The 12,918-nt window shown below is 40.7% G+C and overlaps 1 protein-coding gene across 1 annotated transcript in view; it reads left to right on the forward strand.

Moving 5' to 3' along the window:
• Positions 1–12,918, forward strand: part of LOC129076222 (collagen alpha-6(IV) chain-like) — a 356,839-nt gene that overhangs the window by 300,268 nt on the left and 43,653 nt on the right. The window contains 5 exon segments of the mRNA XM_054580400.1: positions 8,861–8,950; positions 9,735–9,770; positions 9,949–9,981; positions 10,956–11,048; positions 12,413–12,466. Of these exon segments, the coding sequence (XP_054436375.1) occupies positions 8,861–8,950; positions 9,735–9,770; positions 9,949–9,981; positions 10,956–11,048; positions 12,413–12,466 (306 nt within the window).

A 12,918-nucleotide genomic window follows, 5' to 3' on the forward strand; every position in this document is an offset into this window, starting at 1 on the left:
TCTCCATTGCGCGGGAAGAGGCCACACCCCCAAAGAGCCAAAAGCTGAAAAGCAAACATAGACACCCCCAAAACACCCGGAGCAGGCGCGCACACTTGCGCCGAGTGACTGGCGAGGGTTGGCGAGCGTGTGTGTGACCCACGCGGGCTGGCGAACACTTGCACCTGCCGGCAAGGCCTCACACAGACTGGCACCCATACGGCCTGCGAGGGATTGCACAGAGGGGCAAGGGCAGGCATAAATTGACCTACCCACCCGCGATTGCGGAGCAGCCCACAAAATAAGTAGAGCTGCCCAGAGTCCCTGGAGGAGAGACCAGAAACAGGATTAACCGGAGAGTCCTAGAGCTGATTTCCTCCCATTTCCGTAGTTCCCATTTGGCGAGGGCAAGCAACGCACCCAAAGAGCCAAAAGCGGGGAAAATACACAATAGAAGACCCTAAACTGACCAGTGCCGCGAAGCTCGCGTGCCAGGCAGGCCAGATGAGCACGGGAGGTCGCGAATAAGCCCCCTGGTCTGGGGCAAACACATGCGAGCCCAGGCAGGTGGGGGACCCTGCCGCGCTGGGAACACGCTCAAGGAGCTCTCGTGAGAGCGCAGAGAGATCCCAAAAAATAGCCCAGCCCTGACCGAAGGGGTCACAGAGCTGTTCCAAGCAGGAGTCAGACACAGGCATTAGACTCCCGAAAGGCTCAAACAAACAACCCAAGGCCCTATAGGGTCAACAACTGACATCATCAGAGGCAAGCCCAGAAAGAAAAGTAAAGGACAAAAATACTTAACAGACTCTCACAAAAATGGGAAGAAAAAGAAGTTCCCCCCAAATGAGTGGAAAAGAGGACTCCCCACAGAGAGAGCTCAATGAAATAGAGGCAAGGGAACTATCAGATACTGAATTCAAAACAATGGTTCTAAGGAAGCTCAATGAGCTCAGCCAGCTCAAAGAGAACTATGAGAAACTGCAGAGAAACTATCAGGATCTTACAGCAAATGATATCAGCCTGGAAAAGGACATAGAAACTATCAAGAAGACACAAGAGGATATGAAGAATACCATTTCTGAATTGAAGAACACAGTAGAAGGAATCCAAAGCAGGCTGGATGAAGCTGAGGATCGAATCAGTGAGATGGAGGACAAGGTAGAAAAAAGCTCCCAGAAAGAACAAGAAATGGAAAAACGGCTCAAAAAGAATGAAGAAGCATTTAGGGAAATGCAGGACAACCTGAAACGCAATAATATCCGTATAATAGGGATCCCAGAAGGAGAAGAAGAGGAGCAAGGAATAGAGAAACTCCTTGAAAAAGTAATGATGGAAAATTTCCCTAATTTGAGGAGAGAAAGGCTCTCATGGATCCAGGAGGCACAGAGGACCCCACACAAGAAGGACCCAAGGAGGTCCACTCCAAGACACATCATCATTAAAATGGCAAATGTCAAAGACAAAGAGAGAATCCTCAAGGCAGCAAGGGAGAAGGAGAAAGTAACATACAAGGGGGCCCCGATACGCCTAGGAGCTGACTTCTCAACAGAAACACTACAAGCCAGAAAGGAATGGCAACAAATATTCCAAGCCATGAATAGCAAGGGCCTACAGCCAAGGCTGCTCTACCCAGCTAGGCTCTCCATTAAAATAGAAGGAGAAATACGGAGTTTCCCAGACAAAAGAAAGCTAAAAGAATACATCTCTACCAAACCAGCACTCCAAGATATGCTAAGGGGACTGGTTTAAGCAGATGAAGGAAAAGAATGAGAGAGAGAGGAACACAAGTACAAAGAGAACAGATGAGTAAGTTTCTATCAGTAATATCTCTCAATGTGAATGGACTAAATGCCCCAATCAAAAGACACAGGGTAGCTGAATGGATAAGAAAACATGACCCACACATATGCTGCCTACAAGAGACCCACCTCAGAGCAAAAGACCTACACAGATTGAAAGTAAAGGGATGGAAGAAAATATTCCAAGCAAATGGGCATGAGAAAAAGGCTGGCGTTGCCATACTTGTATCAGACAAAGTCGATTTCAAAGCAAAGGCCATAAAGAGAGACCCAGAGGGGCACTTTATCATACTTAAAGGAAGAATCTATCAAGAAGACATCAACATTGTAAACTTATATGCTCCCAATATAGGAGCCCCCAAGTTTATAAGGAAATTGTTGGATGACTTCAAAAAAGATATAGATAGCAACACACTGATAGTAGGGGATTTCAACACCCCACTGTCAAAAATGGACAGATCTTCCAAACAAAACATTAATAAACATATCATGTCGCTGAATGACACACTGAATCAAAGAGACTTAACTGACATATATAGAATCTTACATCCCAAAGAAGAAAAATACACATTCTTTTCAAAAGCTCATGGCAGTTTTTCAAAGATAGACCACATGATAGGACACAAAGCAAGCCTCAGTAAATTCAGGAAAATTGAAATAATACCAAACTTTTTCTCAGACCACAAGGCCTTGAAACTCGAAATCAACCTCAAAGAGAAACTTCAAAAACTTGCAAACTCATGGAGAGTGAACAGTACACTATTAAACAATGAATGGGTCAATAATGAGATAAGAGAAGAAATCAAAAAAATTCTGGAAACAAATGAAAATGAACAGACAACTGTCCAAAACCTATGGGACACAGCAAAGGCGGTCCTGAGAGGGAAGTTCATAGAAATACAGGCTTACCTTAAAAAGATAGAAACATTTCAAATAAAAGACCTAACACTACAACTTGAAGAACTGGAGAAACAACAACAAATAAATCCCAGAGCAAGTAGAAGGAAGGAAATAGTCAAGATTAGAGCAGAACTGAATGACATAGAGACAAAAAGAACAATTCAGAGGATCAACCAATCCAGAAGCTGGTTCTTTGAAAAGATTCATAAAGTTGACAAACCTTTAAGCAGACTCATCAAGAAAAAAAGGGAGAGGACCCAAATTAATAATATCAGAAATGAAAGAGGAGTAATAACAACTGATACCACAGAAATACAAATGATTATCAGAAACTATTATGAACAATTATATGCCAAGAAATTTGAACATCTTGATGAAATGGACAAATTTTTAGAAAAGTATAATCTTCCAACACTGAAGGAGGAAGAAACAGAAAGCTTGAACAGACCGATAACAGTTGGGGAAATTGAAGCAGTAATCAAGAAACTCCCAGCACACAAAAGCCCAGGGCCAGACGGTTTCCCAGGAGAATTTTACAAAACATTTAAGGAAGAGCTAACCCCTGTCCTTCTCAGACTATTCCAAAAAATCCAAGAGGAGGGAAGACTGCCAGACTCCTTCTATGAGGCCAGCATCACCCTGATCCCAAAACCAGATAAAGACCCTACAAAGAAAGAAAACTACAGGCCAATTTCGCTGATGAACATAGATGCTAAAATCCTCAACAAAATATTGGCAAACCGCATCCAGCAATACATTCAAAAGATTATCCATCACGATCAAGTGGGATTAATCCCAGGGATGCAGGGATGGTTCAATATACGCAAATCAGTAAACGTGATACACCACATAAATCAAAGAAAAGACAAAAACCACATGATCATCTCGATAGATGCAGAAAAAGCATTTGACAAGGCACAGCACCCATTTATGATCAAAACACTCAGCAAAATGGGAATAAATGGGGCATTCCTCAACGTAATAAAGGCCATATAAGAAAAACCTACAGCCAATATCATACTCAACAGGCAAAAACTGAAAGCTTTCCCACTAAGATCGGGAACACGACAAGGATGTCCGCTCTCACTGCTTCTTTTCAACATCGTATTGGAAGTCCTAGCCACAGCGGTCAGACAAGAGAAAGAGATAAAAGGCATCCAAATAGGAAAGGAGGAAGTAAAACTATCATAGTTTGCAGATGACATGATAGTGTACATAGAGAACCCTGTAAACTCTACCCAAAAACTCCTCAACCTAATAAGTGAATTTGGCAAAACAGCAGGATACAAAGTCAACATTCAGAAATCAAAGGCGTTTTTGTACACCAGCAATGCAATAGAAGAAGAAGAAATCAGGAAAAATATACCATTCGAAATAGCACGAAAAAAGATAAAGTAGCTAGGGATAAATTTAACCAAAGACACAAAAGACCTGTATGCAGAAAACTATAAACATTGAAAAAAGAAATTAAGGAAGACACAAATAAATGGAAGCATATACCGTGCACATGGATTGGAAGAATTAATATCCTTAAAATGTCCATACTACCCAAAGCAATTTATAGATTCAACGCAATCCCTATTAAGATACCAATGATGTATTTCACAGAAATAGAACAGACATTTCAAAAATTTATATGGAACCATAAACGACCCCGAATAGCCACAGCAATTTTGAGAAAGAAACACAAAGTAGGAGGGATCACAATACCGGACATAAAACTCTACTACAAAGCCACTATACTCAAAACAATCTGGTACTGGCACAAGAACAGACCCATAGACCAGTGGAACAGAATAGAAAGCCCAGGTCTCTATGGACATCTAATATTAGACAAAGGGGGCAGAAGCATAAAATGGGGCAATAACAGCCTCTTCAACAAATGGTGTTGGGAGAGCTGGATGGCTACATGCAAAAAATTGAAATTGGATCATCAGCTGACACCATACACAAAAATAAACTCAAGATGGAGAAAAGACTTAAATATAAGTTGCAACACCATCAAAGTCCTCGAGGAGAACATTGGCAGGAAACTCTCAGATATCCCACGCAGCAATTTTTTCACTGATATGTCTCCTAAAGCAAGGAACATAAAGGAAAGAATAAACAAGTGGGACCTCATCAAAATAAGAAGCTTCGGCACGGCGAAAGAAAACATCAGCAAAATGAAAAGGGAGCCAACCTTTTGGGAAAATATATTTGCTAATGATACATCAGATAGAGGTTTGATCTCCAAGATATACAAAGAACTCACTCGACTTGACTCCAAGAAGACAAACGATCCAATAAAAAAATGGGCAAAGGACCTGGGCAGATGCTTTTCCAAGGAGGAGATACAGAGGGCCCAGAGGCATTTGAAAGGATGCTCTGCATCACTAGCCATCAGAGAAATGCAGATCAAAACCACCATGAGGTACCACCTCACACCGGTCAGAATGGCCATCATAAACAGATCCACAAACAACAGGTGCTGGCGAGGCTGTGGAGAAAAGGGAACTCTAGTCCACTGTTCGTGGGAATGCAGACTGGTGCAGCCACTATGGAAAGCAGTGTGGAATTTCCTCAGAAAGCTGAAAATGGAACTGCCTTTTGATCCAGCGATTCCCCTGCTGGGACTATACCCTGAGAACACCAAAACGCCAATACAAAAGAACCTATGCACCCCAATGTTCATAGCAGCACAATTTACAATAGCCAAGTGTTGGAAGCAACCTAAATGCCCATCAGTAGATGATTGGATCAAAAAGTGATGGTACATATACACAATGGAATACTACGCAGCAGAAAGAAAAAAAGAGGTACTAAACTTTGCGACAGCATGGATGGAACTGGAGAGCATCATGCTAAGAGAAATAAGCCAGGGGGCGAAAGACAAATACCATATGATCTCACCTATAAGCGGAACCTAACCAACAATGCAAAGAAGCAAGGAAAATATGACCAGCAACACTGAAAGGAAAAGAAATCAACAGAGACAAGAGGGAAGTGGGGGGCAGGGAAAGGGAAGGGAAGGGGAAAGTCAAGGAACATATAGCAAGGACTCATGGAGAAAACCAAAGGGGAAGAGCTGAGGGAGGGAAGGTGGGAGGGGGCAAGGGAAAGAGGTGGGGGGAAGGCAGAGACAAATGTATTTAAAAAGTAAATAAATTAATTAAAAAAAAAAGAACAGTATAGGAAATGGAAAGACCAAAGGACTTATATGTACTACCTCTGGACATGAACTAAGGGGGGGATGCAGGTGGGAGGGAGGGTGCAGGGCTGAGGGGAATATAGGGGAGAAAAAAATGGGACAACTGTAATAGCATAATCAATAAAATATACTTGACAAAAAAAATAAATGTCAAAGTTAATTATAAAAAAAAATAAAAAAAAGAATACCAGAAAGTCATTTAAAGCTTTTTTTAAAAAATAATAGAAATAAGCAAGAAATATACTAAAACAGGTTTAGTTTCAACAAATAATAAAGGAACAATTAAAATAACATCATTGTCACAATCAGATTAATGGGTATTAAAATATTTGTAATATCAAGTATTGGCAACTCTGAAAGGAACTGGGTAATCATAGAAACTTTTTCTTCATCTTAAAGCAGTCTCTTTAGCATATTTTGCAGTGCTGGTTTGGTGGAGGTGTAGTCTTTCAGCCTTCTTTTGTCTGGGAAACTCATTTCACCTTCCATTTTCATTGAGAGCCTTGCTGGGTAGAGCAGTTTTTGGCTGCAGGCCTTTGCTTTTCATGACTTGGACTATTTCTTGCCATTCCCTTCCAGTTTGCAGTGTTTCTTTTGAGAAGTCAGATGCTAGCTGTATCGGGGATCCCTCATATGTTACTAACTCTTTCTCCCTTGCTTCCCTTAGGATTTTCTGTTTGTTTTTGATATTTGTCATTTTAATAATGATGTGTCTTGGAGTGGGTCTCATTGGGTTCCTCTTGAATGGGACCCTCTGTGCTTCCTGGACTTTTTGACTTTTTCTCTCCTCCACTTAGTGAAATTTTCCATCATGACTTTTTCAAACAGGTTCTCTATCCCTTCCTCATCCTCTTCTCCTTCTGGTATCCCTATTATGTGAAGATTATTATGTTTCAGGTTGTCCTGCATTTCTCTCAACCCCTCTTCATTCTTTTTGAGTCTTTTTTCATTTTCTTGCTCTTTCTGGGAGCTTTTTTCTTCCTTGTCCTCCAGCTTGCTGATTCGGTCCTCAGCTTCATCTGGACTGCTTTGGATTCCTTCTACTGTGTTCTTCAATTCAGAAATTGTATTATTCATCTCCTCTTCTTTCTTATTGATAGTTTCTATGTCCTTTTTCATGCTGATATAGTTGGCAGTAAGTTCCTTGTAGTTTCCCTGTAGTTTTTTGTAATTCTCATTGAGCTCACTGAGCTCATTGAGCTTCCTTGGAACCATTCTTTGGAACTCAATATCTGATAGTTTACTTGCCTCTATTTCATTTAGTTCTCTTTGTGGGGATTCCTCCTTTCCCTTCAAGTGGGGCGCATTTCTTTGTCTTCCCATTATTTGTGAGACTCTTCTCTTTTGCTTCTGACTCTTAAGTTGATCTGTATTAATTTCATGACTTTGTGGTGTGAACTTCTTTGGTTGGAGACCTCTGTTTTTACTTTCTGGATCTGCCTTTGATGATGTCAGATGCTGACCCTCTCTGAACTTAAGCAGTCTGTTCTTGGCTTCCAGTAATCTACTGTTTGTGGCTATCTCCTTCAGCTGTTAATCTATTCACTCTGCACTCAGCAAGTCACCTTAGACAGCTCAGGGCTGGGAGGAGTCCCTCCTGGGGGCAGGGTTATTGGGTCCTTCAAGCTGCAGCTTCATGGGGTAGGAGTCCGCACTGGGATCCTGGGGGCTACTCTCCCCCTTCTCTCCCCAAAGCTTCCTTCCCCAATCTCTCCTCAGGTGTCTCTAGCCCACTCTGCCCCCGCCTTTGCCGGTGACCAGGGTAAGTGGTTTCAAATAAAAATTTTGCATTGGCCCTATAGAGGGCTCTTTGCATCTCCAGCCACCTGTCTCTGGTAGAGAGCAACCCTGCCGCCTCTTGCAGTTGGCTGTTTTCCATGTACTTTTTGGGCTCTGGTGCTGTGGGCTAGAGATCCCTGCTTTTGGTTTAGACCCCGCCCTTCTCAGGGGGATCCAACTGTCCCTTTCAATATCCTTCTTGTGCTGCCACCCCTTGGTGCCCCACCTGCCTTCTCAGGTCTGTAGGGCACTCCTTACCAGTTAGATTACACTAAAGCCGATTCTTCTGTCTCCGAGATTCCAAGGCTCCTCTCTCACTATTGTTCAGTTGTTATTTCCAGGTGATTTCTCCACAATTTTATTGTAATTCCAGGTTGGTCCTAGGAGGATGTCAGTGTGACTTCCACTCACTCCTTCGCCATCTTGATTCTCCGAAAATTTTCAAATATAGAGCAAAATAGCATGAATTTTGCAGTGAACACCCCAACCATTAATATATTAGTATAATTTTTTATCCCATTTCTATCCATCTATCAATCCACCTTATATTTATGCATTTTAAAGCAAATTGCTGAAAATAATGCTCTTACCCTAAATACTACAGCATGCCTATCCTTAACTAGACTTCAAAATTTGTTTACAGTTTTTCTTTCTATATAAAATTTACACACAATGAAATACACAAACCTTAAGTGTACATATGATGAGTTTTGACAAATGAATACTCTCGTGTAACCCAAACCCCTCTTAAGGTGTAGGACATTCCCATCACCTTCAAAAGTTCTTTCCTGCCCCTTTCTAATCAATCTCTGCCACCACCTCACCTACAAGGGCAACCACTATTCTAATTTTCCATCCTGAATCACTTTTTTTTCTATTCTAGAACATCATATAAAGGTAAAAATATAATATGTAGCCTTTGGGGTATGACTTCTTTCACTCAGCACAATGTTTTTGAGATTCACCCACATTGTTTCATATAACAGTAGTTTGTTACGTTTCACTGTTGAGCATATAGCCCACTGTATGTATGAATCACAGTTCATGTGTCAATTCTTGTATCGTTGAACACCTGGGACATTTCAATTTTTTTAGTATTATGAATAAAGTTGATATGGACATTATTGTGCAATTTCTGTGGGCATATATTTTCATTTTCCTTGAGAAAATGTCTTACTTTTTTGACCTTGGTAAAAACTTGCCTTTCTAGGGCCTACAAGGAACACCTGGTTCTCCAGGAGCTATAAGAACTATAGGATCACCAGGGTTTCAAATAAGTAACATAAATCATAGAATTCATGTGAGTGCTTTCTCCAGTAGGCCATGGATTTAATGTACACCTATGTATATGCAGGCTCTCCCACTGGAGAAAGACAACTTTCATTCTTGCGGGGATTAAAATGAGGCATGATATTGTAAAGAGCTATGTGTTGTCTTTATTTATTAAAGTCAATTTGACTATCCACTATGTGCTTCCAAGGCCTCCTAGTCTGGCTCAACCTAAAGTATAGCCCAGAGATGGGAGATACCTGGCACACCTATTGCTACCATTCACTCCCCTTGACCATGACAGATATTGCTAATTAATCATACTACCACCACTGTTACCCACCCTGAGCCCAGAAGAACCTTCAAAATCCTTTTCAGCACTGCACCTCGGACCACTCTACCTACCTATCTCGCCTTTTGATACCAGTCATGTTTGCCATTAGTAGTATAAGAAAAGCATAGAGAGACGTTCGTGTGGTTCTGGGAAAGCCTGCCTCAGATTGTTCTCTCTCCAGTGCAGGAAATCCCACTACCCATTACTTTGGTTAAGTGTCACCAAAGGTCAGCATTGGTCTATTGGAAGGAATGACACATGAAACCTTCACTACTTAACATGAATGTGGTTATCAGGTGAATTTGGGAAGTTTCAAAGAAGATAAAAAAAGAACCATGGAAGACGAAGCTAGAACTTTCGGCACTAATGCAAGGCTATACCAAGAAGGTGGAAGACTTATGCCCAGTGACTCTCAACATGCACATATTCTTTTTGGCTGAAACTAAAAAGAGCATTCTCTTTCTTTTAATTTTTAATATAGGGTCCTCCAGGCTTCCCTGGTCTCCCTGGTCTTGATGTAAGTATTCTTTGTCTTGAGGCATTTGGCCTCCTGCTAGTAAGTACTCTTGTTTCTTCAGAGATATTCTGGATTGATTAAATGCACTTTATGGTTAAAAAAAAAGGCTGCACTCCAATTGAAGTTTCTGGAGCTTGGTTACTTAATTTGTTTTTCCTCCCTGTACCTCATGCCCCAGGGGAATATGGGGTTAGGTTTCCAAGGAGACAAGGTAAATAGATTTTTGCAAAATACAATCTGCATTCCATATGCTCCAAGAAATGTGTCTGGGTTCACCAATGTGCCTACCTGTGTAAAGAAACTTAATTATTTGCTTTTGGAAATGAGCATTTTCCACCCCACATTGATACTCTGGTGGGGTCCCTTGAGGGCTGCATGTGACTTGCCTCACATAGGCTACTGTGGTGTTTCTCCTTTAAAATACTGTAGTCTTCCTGCTTCCTATTTGTGAAGTGTGCATATCTTATAAATATACTCTCTTCAAATATGTTTTCTTTTCCTCCCACCTGGGTATTTGTATACTGTGTCACCTCCTTCCTTCTCTCTGCTGTCCCTCTTATCTCTATCCTCCTTCTTCCTTCTTTTTTTCTTCTTCTTCCTTCCTTCTCCTCTTGCTCCCCCTTCTCCTCTTCTCTCTTTCTAGCTCCTCTCTCTCACCTCTTTAAGCATGATTTCTCCATTCTCTTTTATCTCCCCTTCTTCATTCTCCTATTTACATCAATACAAACTGTATAGTAATTTGGGAGCCTCAATAGAGACTCCCAAATTTTGTCCTTCTCCCCCTTCATGGCTGCCTCTTGCAGATTGCACTGCCTTCAATAGGTGAATCCAGCCTCCAGTTTTTCAACATGGGCTGCACTGTCCCTGTTTGTGCCCTCGGCAAGGATTAGACCAATTAGAGTCTGATCATGATTGCTAAAAGGTGGCTATTCACCTTGCTCAAAACACTTTTTAAAAATTTTTTCTAAACATCCTTCATGCATGACTATGGCAACCATGAACCTGCACTTTCCTTCTCACCCCTTGGCACTACTAGTTTTGTTTCTTCATGGATGCAAGGGTGAGGTGAAGAGGCCAAAGCAATGGACAGTTTATTTTTGAGTTACATCCAGAGGACAAACCCACTCTCTAAAAAAATGGTCTGTGTGGTTTCCGCTTTCCTTAATATTCCCTTTCATCTAATAGGGAGATGTTGGCCTCCCCAGCCCTGAAGGACCCCCACCATTTACCAGAGAACTGGAATTTATGGTATTTCCCAAAGGGAAAGAAGGATCTAAGGTAGTGAATGTTTAAGAACAGGAATAGTAAATAAGGTTTTTCCTATTAATATCAAAGTTGAATCAAGTAACCAGACTACACTGGAAGGATATAGGGTTCTGGACAATGGGTTTTTGTTTGAAAGTGAGGGTAAAGTCTTCTTTGTTTTGTCCCTCATGAAAAGCTTTCTAAAAAGTAAGGGTTTTTTTTTTTTCATTTTGTTTTTTGTTTTTTTTTTTTTTTTTTTTGGTACATGCATATGAGTGTGTCTAGGTTTTGAGTAATCATTTAATTGGTAATTTGTTTGTGTGTTTCACTTTTGCAGATCCAATTATCAAGATGCTAAATAACTTAAAACAAGTATTATAGTTAGGTATTTTCCTCCTAACTCCCAACTTTCTCAATGCTTATGTTGTTCCCAAAGTACTGTGACAAAACATATAGGATATAAATGGTTGCTTTTTGAATTATCATTTTTAAAAAGTTGTTTGCTCTTAAAACTTGACCCTGTAAGAAGGATATACTGTCACCAAGTAGCAGTAGATGCTCTAATTTACCTGATCTGAACTACCAAACTTGAAGTTGTAGACCTGTTTAACCAAGATATTTTGTAATCCGTATTTGATGTGAGTGAGTAGGCATATGGTGTGTATTTGAATGGCTGTATGCTATTAAGCTGTGCATATATCTTTCATTAGCCTGTATTCCCTTCTTTCCTTGGGTTTACTTAAGTTTTATGATCCTGTACTTGTGGTCAAGGCATACAGGCAGGGAGATATGTTTATTCCTATTCAATTTTTAGTTGTTCAAGAAATAGTTCCAGGTCCCCTCTAGGTTTACAGGGAGTATCCATTGATTGGAAACAGTTTGTGAGCATATGGAAGATTGCTGGCATCTCTGATCATGCCCAAACTTTAGAGAGCTCTTCCAGGGCACATATAGGTAAATTAGAATATCAGGGAAAGATGGATTAAAATGTTATATGTCCCTATCCAAACTGTAATTGTTATTTTTCCCAAAAGCATTTTTTTGCAGCCTGTAATTTGCTACAGGAAAACACACTGCACAGCTTCTTCAATTAGAAAGAAGAGAGATGATCAACGTTTCTGTCCCCCAACATGCCTGGGTATTTGAGCTTTTATTTTAGACAGTTTTACTTCCCTGCCATGGACCTTGTTTCTTCCTGCACCACAAAGGGCTTCCTAGATTATGATATCCTGGTACAGTTACTTGTTTGGGAGCCTGGGAAGTCTACACCAACCTTTGGTGACCCAATCCTGATATCTCATTGGTTTCCCACTGCCCAGCCCAAGTTGCTCAAGAGCCATCTCCTTTGTGTTCAATGCTTTCTACTGCTACTCACTAAGCTTTCTTTGTTTTTCCAGGGGGAACCAGGGCTTCCGGGTTTCCCAGAAACAAGTGGCCCTCCAGGTCTCCAAGTAAGTCTTTATATTTGGTCTGCATGTATACAGTATTTAATTCGACAAAAACTTTAGCAATAGAAGTTTAACAAGAAGGCTTCTTCCTATGATTATTGTACAGAATTCCACTATCTTCATTATTAGAAGGCATTTGAAATGGTCTTTTTTCTTAAACCCATGGAACATTATCATGGTTCTTCATGAGACTATTTATTTTAGAGGTTAGTAATTCAAGCTCTAGAGTTAAAACAGACCTAGGCTTAACTTCTGGTTTCACCAGTTTCTAGCTATGTGACCTTGAACAAGTTTCTTAACTTAATATAAAGGACTTTGCATGTGCCTGGCACTTATTAACTGTTCAATAAATGGGAGTTGATCTTACTAATCCTATCTTCACTTTCCTATCTGCCTTTATAATTTAGGTTCTTTCCCTTAAGAAACCTTCTGAGGGCCCCTGTGTGCTAGGTAGG

The sequence above is a fragment of the Pteronotus mesoamericanus genome, unplaced genomic scaffold, assembly GCF_021234165.1.
Source record: "Pteronotus mesoamericanus isolate MK-2021 breed Mesoamerican mustached bat unplaced genomic scaffold, CSHL_Meso_final contig_58, whole genome shotgun sequence".
NCBI lineage: Eukaryota > Metazoa > Chordata > Mammalia > Chiroptera > Mormoopidae > Pteronotus > Pteronotus mesoamericanus.